At 40.2% G+C, this 25,749-nt stretch overlaps 1 protein-coding gene across 1 annotated transcript in view; it reads right to left on the bottom strand.

The window, feature by feature from the left end:
- Positions 1-3,077: 3,077 nt before the first annotated feature.
- Positions 3,078-25,749, bottom strand: part of HHIPL1 (HHIP like 1) — a 44,138-nt gene continuing 21,466 nt past the window's right edge. The window contains exons 3-9 of the mRNA XM_042446581.1: positions 22,144-22,287; positions 19,218-19,546; positions 16,318-16,444; positions 14,620-14,765; positions 9,752-9,833; positions 6,215-6,297; positions 3,078-3,989 (exon numbers count right to left, since the gene is read on the bottom strand). Coding sequence (XP_042302515.1) covers positions 3,367-3,989; positions 6,215-6,297; positions 9,752-9,833; positions 14,620-14,765; positions 16,318-16,444; positions 19,218-19,546; positions 22,144-22,287 — 1,534 coding nt within the window. The 3' untranslated portion in view covers positions 3,078-3,366. The remainder of the gene's footprint in view (positions 3,990-6,214; positions 6,298-9,751; positions 9,834-14,619; positions 14,766-16,317; positions 16,445-19,217; positions 19,547-22,143; positions 22,288-25,749) is intronic.

The raw sequence follows: 25,749 nt of genomic DNA, 5'->3' as shown, positions 1-25,749 counted from the left end.
TGAGCACCCGCAGGAGGAAAGGAGAAGGGGTTGCCTCCTCTCCTCCCTCTTCGCAGGGTGAGCCACCACGGGAGGAAGGAGGGGGGAGGGGACTCCTTCTCCGTTCCCTTCTTCCACAGGTGCAGCCACCATGGGGAGGAAGGGACAGGGGGGCGCCTCCCTCCTTCCTTCCCGTGGGTGTAGCCACCCATGGGGAGGAAGGGATGGGGGGCCGCCGCCTCCTCTTCTCCCCGGGTCTGCCACGCAAACCGTGGGGAGAAGGGGACAGGAATACAAGCCCCAGTGAGCTTTGCGGCTGGAAGTCCCGCCCCTTTCTCGGCAGCCTCCTATTGGTTGGGAGCTGGGAAGGGGCGGGACTTCCAGCCGCAAAGCCCGCTGGGGATTGTAGGCGGCCAAGGGGGTACCGGGGGCGCCAAAATATTTCTCGCCTAGGGTGGCCAAATTCTCTACAGCCGTCCCTGGCCTCAGGTTCACTACAAGTTAGAAACAACTTGAAGGCACACAAGATAAATTAAGGCATTGCTTAAAAGCAGTGAGGTAATCTCTTTTACACAGGAAACCCAGCTGACTTTCTATTGATTTTCGAGCGAATCATGACGGTGTTGTTTTACCATCCTTTTGGATTACCAACCCTTTACTGTCATGCTTCCCCTTACACAGTAAGGCATCTTGACTCTGTTCTTAATGTTTATTAAACTGATTTGGTATTTTTTTGTTTCTTCCCAGAATGCCATGTGCTTTAGAGAAAAGACAGCTAGAAAGATACTTACATTAAAACCCACTAAATCATAGAGGGATTTAGGCCACAAATTTGCTAAACTCAAACAGCTGGAATCAGTGTTTACTCTGCACCGCAGTAAGGTATTGTGCAGTCCTTTACATGCTGGTGGACTACAATGCCCATCAACCCTAGCCAGCAAAGCCAAATAATGTTGGGAAATGTGCTTCAACATTTTCTGTATGGCTGCTGCACCAAAGAGGTCTGGAATATTCTAACATCTAGGGATGCATCTGCACTGCAAAATTAATGCAGTTTGATATTTCTTTAACTGTCATGGCTCAATGCTATAGAATTCTGGGATTTGTATTTTTGTGATATATTTTGTCACAACAAACTACAAATCCCAAGATTCCATGGGATGGAGCCATGAGAGTATCAAACTGCATTAATTCTGCAGTATGGCAGTAGTGTCCAACATAGCAAGATTATTAGAAAATGCTCAACAGGCAGGAAATGGTGATGGGCAGCATCCTGTTACTGACATATGTGTAGGAGGATGATGTGCATGGAAGTATTCTTGAACCTTTTTCACTTCATCCCAAACCTTTCCCAGCAGCTATCAAGACTCAAGATGGGTTGCTGCTGCTGCCACCAACCAGTGGCAGTGGGTGTGGAACCCAATTCAGATGATGATGATCTGGCTCCTCTAGGATTGCAAAAGCAATAAAGGAGGGTACCCTGGCATACAACAATTCCCAGCCCAGCCATGAAACCCACCTTGGGCAAGTCCCATTCTCTTACCCTCAGGGGAAGGGAATGGAAAACCTCCTCTGAACAAACCTTGCCAAGAAAACCCCATGATAGGGTTGTCTTATGGTCACCATAAGTTGGAAAAACATGAAGGCACACAACAACAGACTCCATTTGTGAACACTCTCATTTCTTTTCTCCTCTGAACTAAGACCAGCTGCTTCTTCATTTTCTAAACTGCTCCACCTCCCACTAAGCAGGAACAGCTGGGGCCCCTTGTGGGACTTGATGGCTGCTTGGGTGGGGAGGGAGAATATGACCTCTGCTTACTTGATGTGGCTATTGTTGCCAGCATAGAAATGTAATTTTGCCTTCACTACAGAACCTTGCTAAGGCTTATAGTGGTTTGAATTTCTGCCTGTCAGGCATCTGTTAGGGTGGAAAAAGTGGCATTTCAAAATTAAAACACTGGAAGGAAAATTCAAAGAGTGGCTGCAGTCCTAAAATAGAGGATTTACAAGTCAGACAAATCAGTTTAGTAAAATTAAAAACAGACAAAAAGTATAACTCACAAAATTTTGTACAGCACCGAAATGAAAGTTCCCAAAGCAACCTTCTAAACAGGAGTGGACTAGTAAAAAAAAAAAGGAAACCATGATTATGTGCAGCACATGAAAGAGAAAATGAATCCAGCTGGCATTCAGTATTGCAATTAGGGATTCATAACCTAGAGTTCTCCATATTCACTAACTCTACATAGTCACAGTCATTGTACAATTGCCATGATTCTACATCCTCTTCCAAAGTTACTTTACTGGACAGCAAATACACAGCTAAAAGATTCATTCTGCTGGTGACTAGAGCAGAGGAGGATGACATTTCCACCCCATCCCACCAACAAGCAAGGCTGTGACAAGGACTTGCAACAAGAGTCCTGCTTCTGATTGTCACAACCTGTTTCTCTGGTGGGAGGGAGGTATAAACATAATCCTCCTGTGCCCCAATCACCAGCTGAACACAACCCCATCTCTCAGTGCAACTGCTGCCTGGTAAAATCGGTTTCGGGGCGTTGGGCCAAAATTATTAAGTTACTCATACATAACCAAATAGAAAATGTAAATTGTGGACATTTTTTTAAAAAAAAGGTATTACACCATAGTTTCCATTTATTTCTGATGTAGAAAGCTCTTCAGGCGTCTAATCATAATGTTTCTGATAAAAAATGCATTTTTTTTGGCTATGATTCAGCGATGTAACTTACACATCCAAACTCTTTTACTACGCTATTTTACTCTTATTATTTTCCCCAGAAGCTGAAACATGAGACATTGAGGGCAGATAAATAAAGCTGCAATTCTGTGACCATTTACCACACATAGGACTTACTGAAATCAGTGGAATTTGTTTCTGTACAGACATGTTAATGAATTTTCTGAGTGCTCCTCCTACCGGAAATGGGTGGCTGTGGGTGTCTCTATGTGTTTCCCTTTTGTCATGTTCTCCATAATTGTTCTATTACTGATCTACTTCACATGGGATAATGACAAAATATAAATTGTGAAAGAGAGTTACAGAAATATAAAACCAGCACAACATGTTTGCCCAGTGTTTCATTTTTAATCCAAGGAATCCAACATGATCACTCTGTTATTTTTAATAGAAATGTTAAAAAAAGATAATTACTTATCTATCAATTTGTAAAATGGCAAATGAATGCTGACCACAGATGTGGTCATTTTATGTACAGTATATCCATTTTGTTCTTCCGGTGCACATGTACTATGAGGCCTATATTACAATGTGTTAATTCAATACACCACTTATATCATACATTTGTAGGTTTTCTTTGAATGAAAAAGAACAAGAAATTGTGCCATTGTGTGCTTGAACTCTTCCTACTGCTCACTTTCGAAAACATCCTCATGACTACATATCACTCCTGCATCCTCTTTGTGGGAGCAATTGTGCTTTGCTATGTCTGCATGACTGCATTCCAAGAGAGTCTTCTCTTGCCCAGTGCACTGAACGTCATCCAGGAGAATCGGAAGCGAGCGCCCCTCCCCAAACTCAGCTTTCTTGGTTGCTCTGATCACAAAAGTGTAGCCCAGCTGGCGGCAAACTACAGCAGCTGCCTTTGAGGTCCACAAGTCATCACAGACAGTACCCCATTCTCCATTGATAAAGATTTCAACCCTGCCACGGTCTCTCCCTTTTGCACTGCCATTCATAAGTCGAACTGCTCCATTCCGTGGCTGAGAGGGAATACTAGTAGGTTTATTTCTCCTTCTCTGGCCTCTTCTTCTCCCAGTCCTTCCTCCTTTCCTAGGCTTTGGAGCTTTGGTTTTTGGGGCTGCCGTAGTCATCTGCATTCTGTTCTCATTTCTTAGAAGGGTCAAGAGTTCTTCCATCCAGTCTGGTGTTGAGGCCCGTGGTGGTTCTGCAGTTGCTCTGCTCCTTGTCGGGGTTCTGGCTGTGGCTTTTACTTTAGGACGCTGTGTTGGTATTTTCACTATAAGCTCTACAATGTGGGGGAAGAAGAACCAGAGATAATGATAAGAACATAAGAAAATACATGCCAGAGAAGACCAAAGGCTATATAGTCCCAATCACCTGCCTATTAATTGATTGCCAGTAGAACAGGAGGGCAAATACATCCTCCATCTTTTTCTCTTTGGCAGCAGATAGTGGACACATCCTGCCTCTGGTACTGCAGGTAATGCTCTGAATCCTATTGTTAGTCCTCATTAGAGTAGAAGCACACCGTCAACTGAGTTTACCTATGCACTAACTCACCACTGAACAATTGAATCAATAATGAGTCAACTCTAATTGGGATTAGCAGGCCAATATATGAATTTAGCATCTGTTAATTTATCGAACACCCTAGTAAAACCATATACATTAACAACTCCTAGAATCATACAATAAACATAGCCATTGGCCATGCTGGCTGGAGTTTACTAGGACCCATGCTCCAAAAAAGTAACTTTTCCAAATTGTTTTGATTTTAAAAAAAACATGCTTGGGACAGGTTTGGAATTCAGAAGGCTGACTGAGTTCAGAGCACAGCAGGGAACTCAACCAAAGTGATCCAATATAGGGCAGAGTCCTGTACCTTGGGTTTGAATAAGACCAGAATCAATAGCAGCAGACACTACAAGCAGCAATTGCTGATAAAGCCTCCTTGCCTCTTTTTAGCAGCCCCTCATAACACGTCTGGTTTCATCATCTGTGATTGTCAGTGTTGCTGCTCCCCCAGTCCTCTTGTGTTTCCCTGGTGCCATCTCTCCACTCATCCAAAAAGATGATCATTACAGATCATTGTTAAGAGAGGCTGCAGCTCTCCATCACCCATTGCAATGTTGGTGAGATGCTCTCACAGACAGGAGCACAAACTTGCCCTGCTACAATTTCTTCTCTTTAGCTGAAACGATGCAGTCCACAGGAATGGTGCAGATGCTTCCCACAACAATCACACCAATAGTACTATTGTGCCAATATGACAAAGAAAAATGCTGGCACATTTGTCATGATCTAGGATATTTCACCATGAAGTTTTAATTGTCAATTATTTCTCATTACATTTCCAGTAGCTACCAGCTCTACAGAAAACACCTTAAAAGCCATTCCCCTTTTTGCTTTGGCCTTCATTATAACTTTACAAGATTGCATCATTATAGCCTATGAAAGAGTGCCAACTTCTCTATTATGTCAATTGCTCTCTCATTCATTGTTGGCTAGAATCATTACTCTTTCACAGTCTATTCTTTTTTGTAATTGGAATGTGTTTAAAAGGAGTGGAGTTGCTAAGGCAACCCAAAAAAACCACATGTAGGAGGTGGGCAAAAATGAGTACCTGTACTCTGATTTCATTTCATAATAGGGAAGGCAACAAGCTGAGAACAGACACCGCTTTTATCATATTTTATTAGGTTCCAAAAGCTAACAATTTTGTTATTTTTTTTCTGCTAGTTTATAATTGATTAACAGATATTTTATCAGAACTTACACCCCCCAAAGGAGTGCTCAGTATTAAAGGCATAATTGTAAAAAACCTATGGGGATCTCAGCTATATATGTGAAATATATTTCCCAACAATACAGTGCTGTCTTTTCTAAAAGAAACTGCTCGTGTTGGAATAAATAACATTTTATTGTGCGTAAGAAAGAATCACTTAATATGTGTACATGTTGTGTCTTCCTTATACAAAATGCTTGGGACATTAAGTGTTTTGGATTTCAGGGTTTTGTTTTGATTTTGTTTTTTTGATTTCTCTCTCTCTCTCTCTCTATATATATATATATATGTGTGTGTGTGTGTGTGTGTGTGTGTGATATCTTAAAGATGGCACCCAAGTCAAAACAGGAAATAAATGTTTGTTTCATATACACTTTATAGCTTCAAGAAAATTTTATACGTACGTTTTTAAAAAATAATTTTGTGCATGAAACAAAGTTTGTATACACTGAACCATAGGAAAGCAAAGCAATCACTATCTGAGCCACTCATGTGGCCAATTTGGGAGTATTTTCAATTTTGGAATTCCAGATAAGAGGTACTCAACTTGGATTTGCGTGTCACAATAAATCACAATTTGTGTTAATCATAGTTCATTGTTTAAGCCAAGAATTGCACAGCAGACAACCAACCAACTATCTCAGGTCTTCTAGGCTGTTTTTCTCCTGCACCTTTCCTCAACTCCTCTTTGTGAATTTTCATTAATATACATCTCCAATACTCACTTTCTTTTGGAACAAACTTTATGAGCCTGCTTTTCACTTTTACTAGTAGGGGTTCAACACGGCATTTCCCAGGTGGTGCTCTCCTAAGAAAAATGACGAATACACAAAGAGAATCATACATCAATAGCAACAGCATTTACATTTCTATACTGCTTAATAGGGAACCCAACACTCTCTAAGCAAGAAAGCCAGTTGCCCCCAAGAATCTGGGTACTCATTTTACAGACATACAAAAGGATGGAATGCTGAGGCAACCTTGGAGTCTTGGGATCAAACTCACAACCTTTTGGCTTCAGTACTGGCATTTAAACCCTGTGCCACCAGGGCTCCCTAGAGCCAAAGTGCTGGCAGGAAACTGAAACATCATCTAATCTGCAGAAAACCCAACACTACAGCATCACTGAAAGTCTGCTTTAAAACATTTCCCAAAATCATGCCTCAAAATTGTGAAGATATGGGGGGAAAGGGAAAAAATAATTTATCCCAAGGTTATTTAGATTTGTTTTTCTGAAAAATGGAAACAATTCATTACGACTAAAATATTGAAATAATATACTGCTACAAAGATGATTCAAAATAAAGGATCAAATGAAGTAGAAACTAATGAGTTACAAGACAAAAAATGAAACTATTAGTCAATGTTTCGTAAAACAAATTAGTATTCAGTTAGTCTTCCTCACTCCCTTTTTTTCTCAGTTCTTTTTCTGCAAATGAGTGCTTTATGTGTCTACTTGAAATCAATGAGGAAAGTAAACTCAGAATACTTAATAACTTTCTTTGTTTTAATGTTGGTAACTGCTTCTGTTCTCAGCTTTAATCTTGGCCTGCTTCTCATTAACTGGCTGAAACTAAGGATCTTATCACATGATATGATGATACAGTGGCAGAGCAAGACTTCCAGAGATCATGCCCTATCATGTCATTGGTGCTCTGGTGTCAACCTGTTGTAGCACCATTGCAAATGTGCATTTTTGCATACTGGAAATAATCCATTAATGGCAACCTTTGAGCTACCAAACAGTAGCTTTTTTGCTGCAGAACTTCAATCCCACTTCCTTCCATGAGAACTGCATTACTTGGTGGGATGTGGGCATGCTGGGGGTGTGGCTAGCTAGGTATTCTCTTGGAATTCCCCAGGATATTTATGCAATGAATCCACAGACTACTTCCAGTGCTTGGTCTGGGAAGATCATGTTCAGCTGCAGCACCCTACTGGGTTGACACCACAATTTGAAGATGCCTCGATGACAGTAAAATGGCTAAAATGCCAAACTACACCCCACTACACGAATTCAAATCTGAAGTTCAAAAGTAAGCAGTTTCATCTACACAGGATGGAAAAAATGTTGTGGGTGGCATAGACATGTTTTTTTTCCTGTTCAACCTCTCGAGAAAAGGTGTAATAAGGGAGGAGGCTGTGATTTGGGTACGGCAGAAGATCAATCTATGTGTGGAATGTGTGTGGAGCGGATTAACATGGTATAAAGAAGAAGTGCAGTAAGGCCCTAAGGAATATTAGCTTTCTCACAGATCAGCAGTTGTACATTGGGTTCTCAGTATCTGCTGGGGGTTGGTTCCAGGACTCCCATGTGGATACCAAAATTCATGGATGCTCAAATGCCATTCTATACAATGGGACAGTAAAATGGGATCCCTCATATAATATATCAAACAGCAAAGAAACAAAACAACCCCCCTCCTGAATATTTTCAAGCCATGGTTGGTTGGGGCAGAATCTGTGGGTACAAAAGGCCGACTAGTTTCATTTGCAACCATTTAAAAAAAATTAAATGGAATACATTTATAATTGTTGTCTTGAATAAACTGTATTTTAAATTAAATATACATAAACATGATAATACGATGATAAACCAAGTGATACATAATTGCCAAAATCCTGCAGCAGACACATATGCACAATGTCATGCCTATGCTCCATCTCTCAATCTCTACTCCCAAACCCACCTTAGAATTCAGCCAGCCACACTGCAGGATGGAGTTCTGCAGTGCTAGTGATTATTAAGCATCTGTTATCCAAAAAGATGGAGTTCTGAGAATACGCACACAAATTAATAAGTTTTAGGGGAATTTTAATAGCTCAAATAAAATACCTTGGCTGGGGCAACATTCAGCCTTTGGATCTTAATCCTTTTTATAACAGTTCCAAATCACACAGAACTCCAAATAGGTTTTGTAGTTTTATTAAGAAAATAAGCAACACACACATAAGCACACACTCATGCACAAACACAAGAACTAATGAAGCAAAGGTGGGAGAATGGGAAAAGAGAAGGTTTTGCTAATGGTAATATAGTACCGACCCCGAAGTGTGGTTTCAATCGATGGACATTCAGAATGGAGATGGCTCAATAGCTGCCTTAGCAAGTGGGGTGGCCAGGTTATTGAGGAGTCTAGTAGAATGAACATCATTTCTTAGATTGTACGCCATAGACAGGTTTACTCTTTTATATTTGTTGTTTTTATGTACAGCGCTGCGCAAATCTACAGCACTATATAAAATAATAATAATAATAATAATAATAATAATAATAATAATAATAATGCCTAGGCAGTGGTACATACACTCAAAATCATATCCTGGGGCAGTAATTTTGGAATGAATGGATTATCTTACTGCTCAATGGTTTTCTAAGAGAGAAGAATGGTAAGGAGACTGAGGAAATATTCAGATAATTGGCATAAATATCTCAGATGAAGGGAAACTTTTACTACAAGAGAAGTGTTCTTTTTGTATGCACAGCCATCTTCTTCAGCCACAATCCCATCATCGCCCTCCATACGCAAAGGAATTATGCTGATGTCTTTGAGTGATCTCATTGTGGTGGGTGTCCCTGCTTCCTCCCTTGCCATAGTATGGCCAGGTTTCTGCCCTGGAGTTGCCTTTCCAGGTCACTCACCCCAGGATCCCTTTTCATATTAAATTCATAGCAAATGAGGGGTGATCAGGGGTCTGACCTTGGGGTAATACATTCAGCCCCTTTCCACCAGGCAGTTGTGGTCCACTGACCAGAGGCAAGGATCTGTATAGAGTCTTGTCATAATTTACAAGCTCAGCACCACTCACTGGCAGTAGCAGGCTATGTGCATCATCCATCAGTTTGACTTACCAGTGCCACAGAACTTCATCCATCAGTGTAGCTGGCTGGATTTTAAGGTGAGTTTCGGGGGGCATTTACAATTGTTGCAATGGTACCATGATTATAAATGTGAATAGGAAACAGCTATAAGGATGCAGCTTATGACACTGTAACTGTCTAATAGGATGCCAGTCCATGGTTTTATGTTCCCAACATAACAAGGGGACTTTAAACCTGTAAAAAGTTTAAAGAACCCCCTTTCCTTTCTATACATAAGAATAAATGTTCAACTACTTAATGTTCAAAAAGAACTGTTTTCTCATGGCTTTAACATTTCTGAGAAACTTACATTTCTATTATTAAAGCATATTAAGGACAGGTTTTCCCTACTGCATCTGGGAATCCAAACATTTATGAGCAAAAATGCCTCAGGTCTTACCGTGAAGTGTCAACCATTTTGTAAACTACTCCATTTGGTGCGGTGGCACTTGGCATTCCAGTGGACATAAAATAAAGTTCCCCTTTGAAAAGCAAACCAGAAAGAAAGACAAGAATAATTAGCATGCATCTCTGCTGCAGTGCTACACAGGACAAGGAATTTGGCAATACAAAGCAGCACACGAAGTCTGCCAGAAGCAAACTCCAAAAAGCACAGGGATTTCTGATACATTAACCAGATATATCATCCAATTAAGAAAGCAAAATGCAGAATTATGCTATAATCCTAAACAAGGTTACTTGGAAATAAGACCCGAATGAGATACTTCAAAGTAAACATCTTTAGAACAATGACACTAGTTCTACACTTCTATATTAAACAAAGTTTAACACAAATATGTTCACATCCAAATAATGAAGCAATTAAAAAAATACTTCAAAACACTAATATCTAGGTCATTGGGAATCCTGTTGGTGTACATTTGCATGCGTACATTTCCTTTGGAAGTGGTAGGACATTTTTGTCTGCTGTGGAATATTCACATTCAGTTTAAGACTGCGGATGTGGAATTGTGCAGGTGGGGCCATTTCTATGGTTGCTCATCCACCATGTATGTGATGCACATCTGCACTGGATAGCGCTGCTTCACAATTCACTTACAAGGCAATGTTGTACAACTGTGGCATAACTTCATGGCTGGCATCTTGTTGGGGAGACATGCATGTAAGTCACACTATGCATGCAGGGCAAATTACAGCACAACAGCCTTACTCTACTGACAGAAGTGGAAACAACATTGTTCATAAAACATGAATGATGTGATCTGAACTGCATATTACATAATGGCAACTAGTTATGACACATGTTGCACAGTTGCTACATTGAGGAGATGGAGTGTAACTTTACACTCATGGACTGTAGCCTAAAATCCCCTTAGCACAGTAGAAATATCTGCATGCAGAGATATTCTACACTATCAGTATGCAATCCCCATGCACAGTTGTTACTCTGCATGAGGATGGCATACTGCTGCCACAGCATATTTCTCCTTGGAGATAATTATGCTCTACCATGGAGCCTATTTCCTCAGTGTGAGATCTCATCTCATCACCCATGTTGACTGAGCTTCCTTGAAATAAGAGCCACCAAAATACTGGGCAATCATTTCAAATGCAGGACAAAATAAATATAAGGTGCCAAAGTCCATATTAGTGCAGTGCCTTCCTTAGGGAGAACCAGTGTGGTGTAGTAATGTGAGTGTTGCACCACGAGTGTGGAGACCAAGATTTGATTCCCCGTTTGGCCATGAAACCTACTGGATGACCTTGGGCAAGTTACAAGCTCTCAGTCTCAGATGAAGGCAATTGCAAACCTCCTCTGGAACAAATTGCAGAGAAACCCCCATAATAGGTTTGCCTTAGGGCAGCCATAAGTCAGAAACAGCTTGAAGGCACACAACAACAAGAACCTTCCTTTGACCAACCAAAAGAGCACAAACATATTTGTGAGTTTTCCAGATTTTCACAATTCTCTCTCAGGCAAGAAGTTAATAAGGAGAAGCTGGGAGGGAGTGAGGAGAGATAAACTTAACAATGAAATCATGGGATATATATGATATCCTGAGGATGAGGGAGGAAGCCCCAAATACAGTGGACTCTTGTTATATGCTGGGGTTTGGTTCCAAGATCCCCTGTGTATAACAAAATCCATGTATGCTCAAGTCCCATTAAATATAATGACATAGCAAAATGGTGTCCCTTATAAAAAATGGAAAGTCAGGGTTTGACATTTGAAATTTATACTTTTTTTGAACATTTTCAAACTGTGTCTGCTTGAATCCGTGTATAAAAAAATCTGTGTATAAGAAGGGCCGACTATATATTCAAATGAGGCTTTAACAAATGATGTGATGGTTTTTAGGTTTCTCCTGGAGTAAATCCTAGAAATGTTGGTTGCATGAAAAGAAGATATGTTTTGTTCACCTTTTTTTTCTTAAATAAGATGTATCCAACTATAAACTCAGAACTATGTCCATCTCTGGATGAGGTACACTGGGATCCTGTGTTGCTGGAAACACAACAGGGCAGTCTTTTATCAAGTGTGTGACCCTCCAGATGTGGGCATGAACTTCCATCAGCCCTAACCAACATAGCCATCAGTGAACCATGCTGATAGTTGAACCCAATAATATTGGGGGCTGGGGTGGCATACATTGCCTATTCCTGGAATAGGGGTTTGAGCAGGACAATGCTCTTCTCTATACTACCCTCCATTTTTCTCTTTCACATGCAGGCATTTCAGTATCTATACGAACTGAACATTCACAGATATTAGCTAGAAGGTTCTTCTAAAACAATTATAACAACACTTTCTTAATTTACAAACTTTCATTATTTTGTGTACCTATGGAGTCCTCTATTTATACAGAACCCACTAATTTATTTTATGGAAGGCCCATTTCACTTCCAACTAATATAGTCATTCAATTGCTTGTTTTGCTATTACAAGAATGATCATAATATACTTTGGCCCCATACAGACAGGCCAAAATAAAGCTGCTTTGGGTCACTTTGGGGGTATGCTGTTTAAATGTTGCATGCATTCTAAGACTCTGGAAGCTGCACCAAAGCCACGATCCAGTCCTAAGGACTGGAGCACAGCTTTGGCACAGCTTCCGGACACTTAGGATGCATGTAGTATTTAAACAGCATACCTCCAAAGTGACCTGAAGAAGCTTTATTTTGGCCTGTCTGTATCGGGCCTTTATCTACTTTATGAATAAAAACTTTGCACCTTGAGACTTTAATTCTTTAAAAAAAAACATTTCAACGCTATTCCATTTTTAAGACAAACACTAAGCAACACAATCCACTCAGTTCTTTCCATCTATTCAGTCAGGGTGCATAGCAAACATCATCCGCCTAAATGTCCAGGTTTTTTTTTAGTGCAGCTCAGGGATTTTGACGAACGGTCACAATGTTTGGGTACCATGAGACATGGGCTGTAATAGCTAGGAACCCAAACTCACAAAGTGCTGCTTAGCAACCATGTTAGACACCGATGAGGTGATACTCATGTCTGTCTGCCCACAGCTATGAATAGTCAAAATGCATTTTGCCTTCTAACTCAAGCAAAGCATGCTGTAAAGGCAATCAACAGAGCTTCTGTCTCTCTTTCAAAAGCTCTTATTATTATTATGGAGAACTTCATGACTATAGACCAAGAAACAACACTGTGAATGAATGCCACCAATCAGTTGATAAATTTGCTGATGTAATGTGCTTATCACAGATCTTGTAAAGAATGTACAAACAAATTTAATAGGCATGTAAAAACAAACAAACCCAAACATGGGATGTTTCAGACTTATATGCCAGCATTAGCCACAAAAGTAGGATAAATCATCAGACTTATCAAAGAGGAAAAATACTTAATATAGAACACCTGTGCTTTCAAGTCCTTGAATTAACAGTTTTGCTTGTTGCAATTTCTCTTTACTGTTAAGATCAAGTTTCAGCCACTCAGGGGCTGTCCAAACTGGCCATTAAGGCCCTCCTGGGGGTGGAGTTGGGGCATGGTGTCCATCCAAACCTCTGGAGCTACGTTTACATGACAAAGCGTCAAAGGAGAACCTTAAAGCCACGACGCTGTGGCTATTGCTCCCCTTTCCAGGGTGCAAAAAGGAGCTGCATTTTGCAGCTCGCTTTTGTGCCCTGGAAAGGCCAGGTTGGGGCTCTGGCATGCGGTGGCCACGGCCCCAATCCAGCAAAGCTGGAGGTGGCTGCACAGTCTCTCAGTCCACAAAGGCACATTTTGGAAAGGTCTTATTAAAAATGAACTCAATAAAATTCCCTACCCATCTGGCCAAATTCAACATGGAGAGCTCTTCCCAGCATGGAAAGGATCGTGCTGTAGGAAACCTCTCATGAAAAAAAGTGGCAACCAAACTCACACTTCCCAGAAGTGCCCCATACCAAACTTAATACAGACAGAATACAAACTCAGACTTTTAAGACCTAAGAACTGCAAGCTTTTTGCCTGCAAAAGTTAAATCTGTCAATTTACCTTCTCTGTCATTTTTTTACATCTCCATTTTTTTCTTTTCAAAAAGTAAGAATATTTGTCTATCTCTATTCTAGCCCCTGATTAAAGATGCAAAGGATAGAACCTGTGGTTTTCTGTATGAACTACTACTACTGAGCCTTATACATTAGAATCATAGTGGCTGGCTGGGGTACTGACAGCCTCACTAAGCAAAATATTTCAACAAAATGGTGGTGAGGAAATGTTTGAATGGCTAACTGGAAAGCCTTGGTAGTCTTAATAAGCTCAGGCCCAGGCTATTTGAAGCACCTTATCTTCCCATATCAGCCTGCCTGAGCTCTAAGAACTTAAGGGGAGTTACTTCTCTCTATCCCACTGGTTTCACAGACATGTCTGGTGAGGAACATGTCCCAGGTTCTGGAACTCCCTCCCAAGGAGGAGGTTAGGATGATGCTTCTTTGCTGCCTTTTCCGCAGCATGTGAAGAAGCCCTTTCTATTCAGAAAGCCTTCTGAGACTGATTGTTAATAAGAGAAGGGCTTTTTATGGTGTTGTTCTATTTTTAATCTTTGTTCTAATTCTGCTGTTAGCTTGACTTTGGCATGTTTTTACGTATATGTGTGTGTGTTAATGTAATTTTCTTTTGTAAGCCACCTTGGGTCCCAGTCTGAGAAAAAGGTGAGATATAAATAAAAATGATGGATGGAATGCCTGCTTTTGGAGGTAAAGAATATATATAGCCTCTGAGATACAGAGAATTCAGCAAGCCCAAAACACACACACACCAAAAATATCAACCACATTATCATGCAGTTCAATACTTACCTGCTTCATCTTCAGCAAAAGAGATGATATACTGATAGTAGTTATTGATAAGTCCAGGAAACATGCAAGTTTGACCTTTTCCCATGCATATTTCATTGTACTGCCATTCCCCAGTTGCACGGTTCTCTTTCAAAGACATGAGGCGTCTGCAAGACAAAAGGCAAATGAAAAACAACAAATAACTCAAATGAAGCAGCTAAGGAGAATAGTTTCAACCCCTCTGGTCTCATCAATAGCATTAAGTGTCTATTCTCTCCAGAAGTTTTAGTGTCTTAAACAAGGAGGTTGAGGGTGGGAATTTTGCAGCTCTCCAGATTCTGCTGGACTCCAAATCACAGCAGTTCTAGCCAGCACTGTCAGTGCTGACAAATGCTGGGACTTGTAGATTAACAACACATAAAGAATCACACAGTTTCCACCTAGTGTACAAAACTGTTGCCATTTATTTAGTACAGAGATCCATTACTGCAATGCATTCCTGAGCCAGATTAATTTGAAACTCATATAGTCATTGAAACATCAAACGGGAAAAAATCCAAAGGTCATCTAGTTCAAATCCTGCTAGTGTAGGAATTCAAAGCTAAAGCATCCCTGATGCCATCTATCTTTGAATAAAAACTTTCAAAGTAAGAAAGTCTATCATCATCTGCAACAATTTAGACCACTGCTGAAGATCTCTTGCTGTCCAGTGTTTAGTTTAGTTTTTTGTGTGATTTGCATCAATTCTTTTGACTTCTGTCCTCTGGAGCAGTGAAAAACAAGCTTACTTCACCTTCCACACAACAGCCCCTCAGATGTTTAAACGTGGCTGTCATATAACTCTTAGTCTTTTCTTCTGCACTGTAGTTGGGAGTAATAACTGGATTTAGGCCTTAAATTTAAAAAAGAGAAATAAATGTGGACACCCCTTGATTACAACCAGAGTACATGAGCTTATTACAGTGCCTTGGGAACTCAATTTGGACACAAAACTCAGTTTAAAAATATGTCATGCCTGTTAAAACCTTCATGAACAAAAGGACTTCTAACAGGAAGCAACTGTGAGATGAAGGACTATGAAGAAAGTGATATTTAATAAAGCTACACCTGCAGAAATGCCCTCTTCTGTTGTTGTTAATGTGTGCCCCCAAGTCATTTTTGACTTATGGTGACCCTAAGGTAAACCTAACATAGGTTTTTTTTTGGCATGTTTCTTCAGAGGGGTTTTGCCATTGCCATCCCATTGTGGAGAAAGGTGGGATATAAACCCTGGAAATAAATAAATAAATACTCTGAGGCTGAGAATGTGTGAGTAGTCCAAGGTCACCCAGTGGGTTTTTATGCTCAAACAGGGAACTGAACCCTGATTTCCAGAATTGTAGTCCAACAGTCAAACCATTATAATTATTAAAGGCCCAAGAGCTCTGCCCACTTTTCATGTACTCCTTCTTCATGAAAGGACTGTCTCCTCTCCTGGAAAGAATGAGGTACAGAAATCTAACGCAAGCTAGGCAATTGCCCTCAGTAGCAATGCCACTGTTGAAGTAATATTCAAATACAGCTTCTGTACGAAGAAAGAGGGCAGATAGAAACTACCATCTTACCCTTTGGCTCAGGCTGCAGAATATCTTGAGCTTCCCCCATAAAGTAATAATGGATGATACTGGGAATGCAAGGATCCTAGCCAAATGTATTTATTGCTCAACTGCTGTCACGTACCCACTCATAAAATCACCAAATATGTACAGCCCATTCAGGTTTGGAAACTCACATCCCCGATAGACATAACCTCCTGTAACTGATTTCCCCATTTTGTGTGGATAAGCATATATTGGAAGCACATCATCTGTAAAGGGGAAGAAAGAAACGTATCATTCATATAGGATATAAAGCAGATGGAATATAAAACTAGTCAATGCTGTTTATGCCTTTTTATTCAGGGACAGAACAGAAACAAATTTATATTTTATGGAATCTTCAGGCTCTGCATAGTTTACAACACACATAACAATTAACATTTTCAAGAATAGTAGTTTAATTTAAAATCTTGTTCATTTCTATATACAAAGGGATCTTGGCTATGTTTTTCAATTCTTCCATAAGAGCTGCTTTCTAAATGATGTTCCTTTGAAATACAGTAGGGGTTTGGATTCCCCCCCCCAAAAAAAGTTTTCTACAGTACTATGGGTTCTACTCAAAGATTATGAACAAATACATTAGATAAATGCAAATTTGCTAGTTGCCAGAGCAAGACTCCCCCCCTCCCCCAGGCATCTGATTTCAAAGCAAAAGTCACTCTGCAAGGCAATAAAACCCCAAATAGAAATATCTGTTATTCCTACACATGGTTTTATATATGTGTGATTATCCTCACGACCTCATTAAGTAACTTAACATTTTTAAATTGTGCACATGGAAAATTTTATCTGAGTTTTCCCCACGTAAATATATGCTGGGGTGTGATCTGAACCCAGAACTAACAGAGTCAAGTCTATTTGCCAGGTGGGAAAGACCTATCACAATGCCAAGTGCAATTTCTTGTAAATTTTGTTGCTGTCTCAGTAGCAACCTAAGAGCAGCTACCTAGCACTCACTCTCCTTAAACTTAAAAACTTCAGGGAGGGCTCATAACTCTAGGGAGATTATCACATGGAGGATAAGGATGGGTGCAAAGCAGAAACTCTTGTTAATATCAAATGACGGGACCATTACACTTCACTTATGGGACAAGAACAGGATAAGCATGATGTTTGTGGTAATCTTTCACATGATCACATGAATAGGACAGGAGAAGGATGGGAGCAATCTGCTTTGCATCTCCTAGGTCACACCAGCCAGACAGTGCCCAAAATGTTTTTTTCCAAGCTATGGCCCAAGCCATACCTTCTGCATAGAAAGGGCAGTAGTGCTTTTTTAGTGACTGGAAGAAAGAACTGCAAGTAGGCCACACAAAATCTTAAGAAATATCTTTGTGTTTTTAGCTCTTAACCTTTTCTTATGCACTGGTTGGACTGGGTTAAATTTCATTTTGGCTGGGAATTAAAAGGGAGAAGGAAACAGGCTACAAGCTTCAGCAATCATGAAAAGACTCATCACAAAAAGACAGGGCTTAGGTCCAGACTATTTGAGTGACCTGTCTCCTCATACAAACTTGCTCTAGTCCTAAGATCTTCAGGGGAAGGCTTCCTGTTGGTCCATCATCACAGGCTCGCTTAATGAGGATGCAAGAAAGAGCCTTCTTGGTGGCTGCTCCCACCCTCTGGAACTCCTTTCCATGCAACGCTAGACTGGCTCCCTCTCTTCTTGCCATTCGTTGGCAAGCAAAAACATTTATTTAAAGCAATAATTGAGACAGGGTGGTTGTATATGGGGTGAGTTTTATTTATGTTTTAATTTTTTGTATATTTTTAATGTAAATTTTATATTGTTTTAATTAGATGATTTTAACTTGTTTTTTAAAATTTTACTGTACAGTTTTTAAAAATGTGTTGTTTTTTAATTTTGTTTTGTGAGCCACCTTGGGTCCCTTTTTGGGGAGAAAGGTGGCATAAAAAGGGGGGGGGGAATCCTGACATTCATCCCTTTTTACCGACTATGCTAATTCAGTTCAGATGGCAATCCAACCTAAAGTCTAGACTTGGGCTCTGGCAGCCTGATCTGAACTCTAGAATTTACACACCTCTCTACTGACCTCACCCAACATTTAACCAGCTGGCTTGTGTAGCAAGTACAAATGATGACAGCTCCTTCAGTAAAATAAAAGGCAAAGTAGCTTTTAATAAGTAAACAGAATGACTTGTTTGTGCATGGGATTAATACTTTGGAGAAACTGTGTTTTATTACTATGTTTTATTACCCTACTTAAGACTGAGATAAAAAACACTCTTGGCATTCAAGATGCAGTGAAGTCAGAGGCTTAATTCCAAGCACATAAGTTTAGGATTGGCACATCAATAAATTTCTTAACTTATGATGGTAAAGATCATGTCAGCCATTAATACTGGAGCAAAAAACAAATATGAAACTTTGAAACATGTAAAACATTTTCACATTTTTATTAAATAGTAGCTTATGTATCAGAGTTGAGTTTCTTCCTTCTGCATATTTGTCCAATCCATAAAGTGACCACTATGAGCATCTGGCACTCAGAAGCATAATTAGTTGCATAGCTGGCTAAGAAGTGGAACAGAAACAACGTAAGAGCTCTGCTTCATTTTCCACTTCTTACTGCTCATATAATCCAAAAAACAGCAACTCTGGTTTAATGGATTCAGCAATTCAGTTTCACCCCTGGCCTGAAACTGTGACTGGAAAATCTGAAACATAACTACAACTTGCAATCCTTGTGGCTGGATGCAGCCTAGTACAACATACATGCTGCTCTACCAGATTGCTGGCATTTTGCTCCTGCAGTTCCAACCAGGCAACAAGAATAGGAGATTTAGTGAGTCCTGGTGTCCCATCCCCAAAATATGACACACAGGGGTGCATTAAGCTTAGCAGGTCACAAGTTGTCTGGTTCAAATCCCAGAATGGATTGCAAGAACCAAAGATAATAATGGAAATATTAGCACAAAAACAATTGCATAAGCAATCAATTACTCACAATCCAAAATTACCTAGTGAGGAGTTCATGCAAAGCTTTTTGTCGTAACAGCTGAACCCCTCTCTTGCTCTCCAGCCGTAATTTTTCCCCTTTTCCACAATGTCAATTTCTTCAAATTTATTCTGTCCTACATCACCACAGAAAAGTCGTCCTTTCCCTTCCTTTGTGTAGGGGTCACCCCTGTCAAAAGAGCAACGCCACATATTCCTTGCCCCATAAGCGTAGATTTCAGGACGGGCTTTTGGCTCATTAATAAAAGGGTTGTCGGGAGGGATTCGATACAGAGGCCCATAGTCATTGTTGTCCACATCGATCCGGAGCACTTTGCCTAGTAGAGTTGACCTGTTAATGCACAGAAATATATAGTTTTTTTTAAAAAAAAAATGAGGACTTCCATGAAATCTTTCCTTGTATCATCAAAGATTAACAACAGAATATAATTTCACAAAACCCACTGCAGAGGAGTAAAATCCACATCCCCCACTGCATCCTTTCAGAAGAACAGGAACAGAGTAAGAAGAAGGAACTATAGCTCACTGGTTAAGTACAAGAAGTGGGGGATTCCATGTCACAAGACAGTGAATCGGTTACTGGCTTTAGTGTAAGTTTTACAGGTACTATCCAATGTGCCTATCCCAATTTTCAAAATAGTTTTAAAGTTCTGGGTAAAACATAGAACAAATTCATCATCCCACTGACATGGGTATCATCAGCAACCGCTGGCCCCATGTCCATTCTCCCAAACCTCTAGTTAAAAAGATGAGGCAGCAAGTGGTGGGAAAATCCCTCTAACTGATAATCTGTAGAATGACCACTAGAGTGCCTAACAATGGGCTAGAACAGAGATAGGGAACATTTCTGAAGATTGCTACCTCTTGCCTCTGGAACTGTGGGCACCAGGTCTATGATTTCAAGTGATCATGCACTGTCATTTCCCATATTATTAAATGGTGGTGATGTGAATGCACACATTTCAGAGGGAGCGAACGGGCAGGCACAGCTCCACCAGGCCTAGCCCAGAGACGGAAGAAGGACCCTTCCTCGAATCTATCTGCCATCACCCTGGTCTCAGCAGGAGATAAAAACCATTGGACTTGATTCCCATACTCACTGCCATTCCCTTCTCCTTTTGTGTCATGGCTTTTTAGATGGTAAGTCTAAGGGCAAGGAACTGTCTAATTACCAGTTTGTTAGCCGCTCTGAGAGCATCAGTGGGGTATAAATACAACAAAAAACAATTATTATTATTACTATTATCATTATTATCATTATTTTAGTGTGTCCATATTCACATGGCCTGCAATGAATGATATCAGACACAATCATCTGCATTTTTTCCTATCCATTTTTCTGGAACCTTGCAAATATGAAAGGTCAACTACAATTACCTGTGTAAGTGTACAGTGCACCTGCGCCATACACGGGCTTACCATATGTGGACTCAAGGTCACATAGACGGCAAGCCCTCGTAGAATGAAGGGGGTGTGCGCACCCCATTAATACAAATGGGACTTTTAATTTTGGGGTGTGTGTGTCCTGGAATGGATTCCCCTGCGTATGGCAAGGGAGGAATGTATATGTATACATATGAAATCCATACACCATGTGGCAGGGTGCTAGTGTTCTAAACACCAACAGTCTATAGTTTTGTTCTTTCCCTAAGAGGGAAAATGAGGTGTTTCCATTGCCTAGTTCAGACATCAAAACAAAATCTATGGTTTAGTCATAAAGGTGTCTGGGATCATGTATACCCTTACATTTCTTCCAGCTTCACCCAGTTGCTTCCTATTTTTAAGAATCTATAGTGTGGCATAATGAATAAAGCAAAGGAACTGCATACGTTCAAACGGTGGTTTCCAATTGTGGCTTCCAGAAATTAGAGTCCACCAAAACTGTGTTAACCACAGTTCACCTGATTCAGATATACAGTATGTGCAAAGTTCAGTTATCATGAACCCAAAAGTGAATGAAGGAACTGGAGTAAGGAACAAAGGGACTAAGAAAAATGATGCAAACTGTAAGTATAAAAGCACAAATTGATTTTTGCACAAAAGTAGAAAAAAAGTTGCATGGTGTGAAAACATAAGCATCGCCACCACAAATGATTAACATAAAGCATATAAGCCCTTCACTAATTAAGGTTGCCTGATTGTATACATGAAATTATGCTTTTGCACATAGCTGATTGTATACATGCAAGTATGTTTTTGTTGAGCCTTTTCAATCCCATTTGAATTGTATATTCTTTAAACAAATTTTTAATGTTTTGTTACTTGCTCAAATTTTCTAGAGGGGGCAGGCTAGAAATCTGTATAGTAAAATAAACACATATTAAACATAAACATACACACATATATAGCATCAGGTGAAGAAATTAAACTGCTGTTTATGCAAAGAACAGCTAGTACAAAATGCATAATCCCACACGGAGACCCAACAGTTAAGGAATAAGACTGACAGGCCTAGAAAAAGGCATTCATTCATTCCATTCAGTATACTGATCTATATCATGATGGAGCTTTCTAGTGAGGCTACCAAGCTGATGTCTGTTTACTCTGGATGTTCATATATTAGAAACTGGAACAAGACCATCTTATTTCAAAAGGGACTATTTAAACCGCTTTCCCAAGCTTTCCTTTCTGTGGTCACCTGTACAGTCAATTTAAACAACTGGTTTAGTGCTAAAAAGCTTCACTGATGCAAGGCTTGAGCTATCAGCAAGTCAAGCTCAATTATGAACATCAGTAAATTTAACAATTAGATATCTTGTGTAAAAAAAGAGACTGAAAGCTGAACATGAAAAAAGCCCTGAGCATCAGACAGTACTAAGGCTATGCAGTACTAATGAGACTGATTTAGAATCTATGTAAAAATAACAGAGAGTGTATATAGCTTGCCTGCTCCCTCCCCAAAAATGGCATGAATGTTAAATCTCCTACTTGTTTTGAGCATTTCCAAATGAACCAAAAGGATCACCAGCCATGCCTCCATCTCCAGTGAAGATATAAAGATAGCCATCATCTCCAAATAGCAGTTCTCCTCCATTGTGATTGGAAGCTGGTTCTTCTATCTCCAGAATTATCCTGGGGGTGAGGAGAGAGAGATAAGAAAAGGAATCCTAGTAACATATTAGCAACATAGAGGGACTGTAACAAAACCAAATCTTAAAACAACTGTCTGGGATTTTGAACTAAATGGGAATCAAGGAAACATACATTCACCTTATACAAGTGGTCTTTTTGACTTGGCACCAGTGAACACAATGGTTATCTTTTTTAACTGAAAACATCACCCACAAATCCTTTCACATCTCTTTTAAAAAGAAATAGCAACCAAGCCAACCACATCACATGACAAACACTTATTTAGATCCTACAACTAAAACAGGAATACTGTACAATGAAAGCAGAGAATAAAAGCTAGCCTATTCTGTATCCTTTCATAGCCATTGCTATAATGAGAAAGGGATTGTCACAAACAGAAAAGGCAGGGAAAATGTGGAAAGGTGTTGTCTTTCTAAAAAAAAATCTTATGAAAGATCATGGATTTCAAAGCCCCTCATTCTGGTTCACTGCTTCCATTCTGAAATGTAGATCTGCCCCCTGCTTCTTTTCAAAGCTCTAATAAAATCATTAAACTAGGCATGGAGCCTTGCTTAGCACATTTTCAAGTGAAATCTGGGCCCCAAGGTCTGGGATTATAGCCAGCAAATTTCATCAGCCTATTTTTCAGAAGATTCAACCAAATCCCAGAAGAAATTATTCTTTGCCAACACTTCTCTATTTCTGGGGACTTTTCTCTGTACAATAGGAGCTTTCCCTTCTGGTCATCTCATAGGAAAGTGTTAGAAATTGGCCATTTTAATTTTTGATGCTAACTGCCAGCATTTTGCAGCTAGCCATTTGCATTAGTAGTCCGGAAAGCAAAAGTTTCAACCTGTGGTATGACTGTGTTGTTGGGGAAATATTTCTGACCAACATATCCCTCATGCCAACTTCTTTTATTTCTTCCATTCTTCAAAAAGATTTTAAAAGAATGGTGTAAAACAGAATAAAAATAGCTTTACTTCTGCACCATTCTTTTTGAATCCCCCCATATTTTCTACTCTGAATGGCAGAGACTCCCCAGAGTCCCAGACAAGAGTCTTTCCCATCACCTGCTCTCTAATTCTTGCCTCTCCTCCCTTTTAAACTACAGATGGCAAGGAGTGAATATGGGATTTTGTGTTCTGACAATAAAGCTACAACCTGTTCCCCAGGACAGTACCTCCTAAGGTATGTGATCTCAGAGATGGGCAGGGTTTCCCCCCATTAAAGTTTCACCTTGGGGTTGCCATAAGTCAGAACAAGTTGACTCTTCTCGCCACAAAACAAGCAAGGCCTAATAGCATCTCCAGGCAACAAATCCCATCTGAACTTGGAAGCTAAGCAGGTCTGCTCGGTTAGTCTTGGATGGGAGATTACATATGAATACCAATGATGGAGGATAATTTCAGAGGAAGAACTGGCAAAACCAACCTCTGAGTATTCCTTGCCTAAAAAATCCCTATGAAGGTCATGGTAGCTGCAAGTTGACAGATAACTTGAGGCACACAACATACACACAAATAACCAAGGACCCTCTCCTATAGAAAGCTGTTTTAATAAACCAAACCAGCTCACTGGCAGTGGCTGTCCAGGTGTTGTATTACTATTGATACTACTTACTTATATTGGATGCCTATTTTAGAGGCCTTTTACACAGATAAAACATCAAAAAAAAAAAAATCTGGCCTGAATCCTATGTTAATTGAGTAGACCGAGTTAATCCAAGGATTGAATTCCCAATGGTTTGGCTCCAGTTCAGAATAATAAATTTCTGTCCCATTATACAATATAATGTAGCAACTCTCAACAGCACAATAAATTAAAAGGGATTGCCAATATAACCTAAGAAACTATATATTTAAACAATTCTATACTGACCACAACCTACATGGTCAGAGAAAAGTAAAAGAATTCTCTTAATCTGGCCCCACCCAAAGATGACAGTTTTGGGTGGAGCAACAAAGCCCACTGGGGAAAGTACTACTTCACATAGGTGTAGTAGTCAACATTGAAAATACTTTTTTTCACAACCATTTTAACTTGCTGTGTCAGGGTTCAAGCTAGACAGCTTTTGCAATCCCAAGCTTAATAAACTTATTACTGAACCATGGTCCCTCTCCAACCTGCAATAGTACAGGGTATGCATTTAAACTGGGCCATCTGATTTTTGCCTGGAGTGGCTCTATTATCATATGAATGTGGGAATGGGAGGGGAAAGTTCCCATTCTCCTTTTTTACATTAATTCCTTTCTTCAATCTGTCCTCTCCCCCAAAAGCCCTACATGCCTTCCACTAGACCTCGCTCACGCGCAGTCGGTTACCAACTACCACTCCGTGTCCCTCTGACACTTCCTAAGCCCGCAAGTCCGTGTTTCCATCTTACATCTCCACCCAACCATGCTTCCACTGGTTACCAACCCCACAAGTGTTTCCCACCCCCCACCTCCATCCGATCTCCCCCACCACAACAACTCCCCCACCCCCACCACCACACCAATCCTCCCTCCCCACCCACAGCTTTCCAAGGCAGGAAATAAGATGCTGAAGAAAACTTGCCAAGACAAACCCTGTGTGAACAACAATGAAGTTTTTGCCTAGGTTTTGCCCAAAATTGAAAACGATTATTAAAGGCGCACACACTCACACACACGCAATATACAGTACACCAACCTCTTTTAAAACTCCCAGAGAATTTCCAGTGCACACATGTTGGTTAAATACTTACCAGGATTCTGAACAAAAAGCTGTAAAATATATGAAAACACAACTGGACCTAACATCAGTTGCTAAAACAATTAGAGTCATCCCACGGGGTGACTTGCTGTATGTTAGGTCAAATGAAATATAACCAGAGTCAATGGGTCACTCAATGGGACCAGCAATTGGATTCAGATCCTAAGGAACCATGCCTGTTGTTATCATTGGGAAACACAAAATAGCCATGTGGTCAACTATACAGTAATGCCATGTTTTGTTTTGGTTGTTAACACCTGTCAACTGACCTTGATTTATAGCAACTCTATGAATGAGCGACCTCACAGCTGCCCTGCTCAGGTCTTTCAAACTCAGGGCTGTGGCGTTCTTGACTGAAAACATTCACCTGTAGTGCGGTCTCCCTCTTCCTCTTCTTGCCTTCAAAACTTTGTGATATTTTCCAATGAGTCACATCATCCTCATGATATGTCAAAGTACAACAGAACAGTCTCAGCTAGAAGTCTTGAAATAATGAACAGATTTTTTGATTCCCACAGAAATCTAAGCTAACTTATTCGATTTTCCTGCTTTAAAGATGAGGTAGTTTGTTTTCCTTAGTACCAAGACAACAATAATGTTTTACTTCTATAGAAAAGTTACTGTACAGTGGTACCCCCGGTTTACGAAATAATTCATTCCGCCGCCGCTTTTCGTAACCCGGAATACTACTCGCAAGCCGAAAAACCCATAGGCGCTAATGGGGAA

Source organism: Sceloporus undulatus, chromosome 1 (assembly GCF_019175285.1).
Source record: "Sceloporus undulatus isolate JIND9_A2432 ecotype Alabama chromosome 1, SceUnd_v1.1, whole genome shotgun sequence".
NCBI lineage: Eukaryota > Metazoa > Chordata > Lepidosauria > Squamata > Phrynosomatidae > Sceloporus > Sceloporus undulatus.
This window is presented reverse-complemented; position numbering and strand designations above follow the sequence as displayed.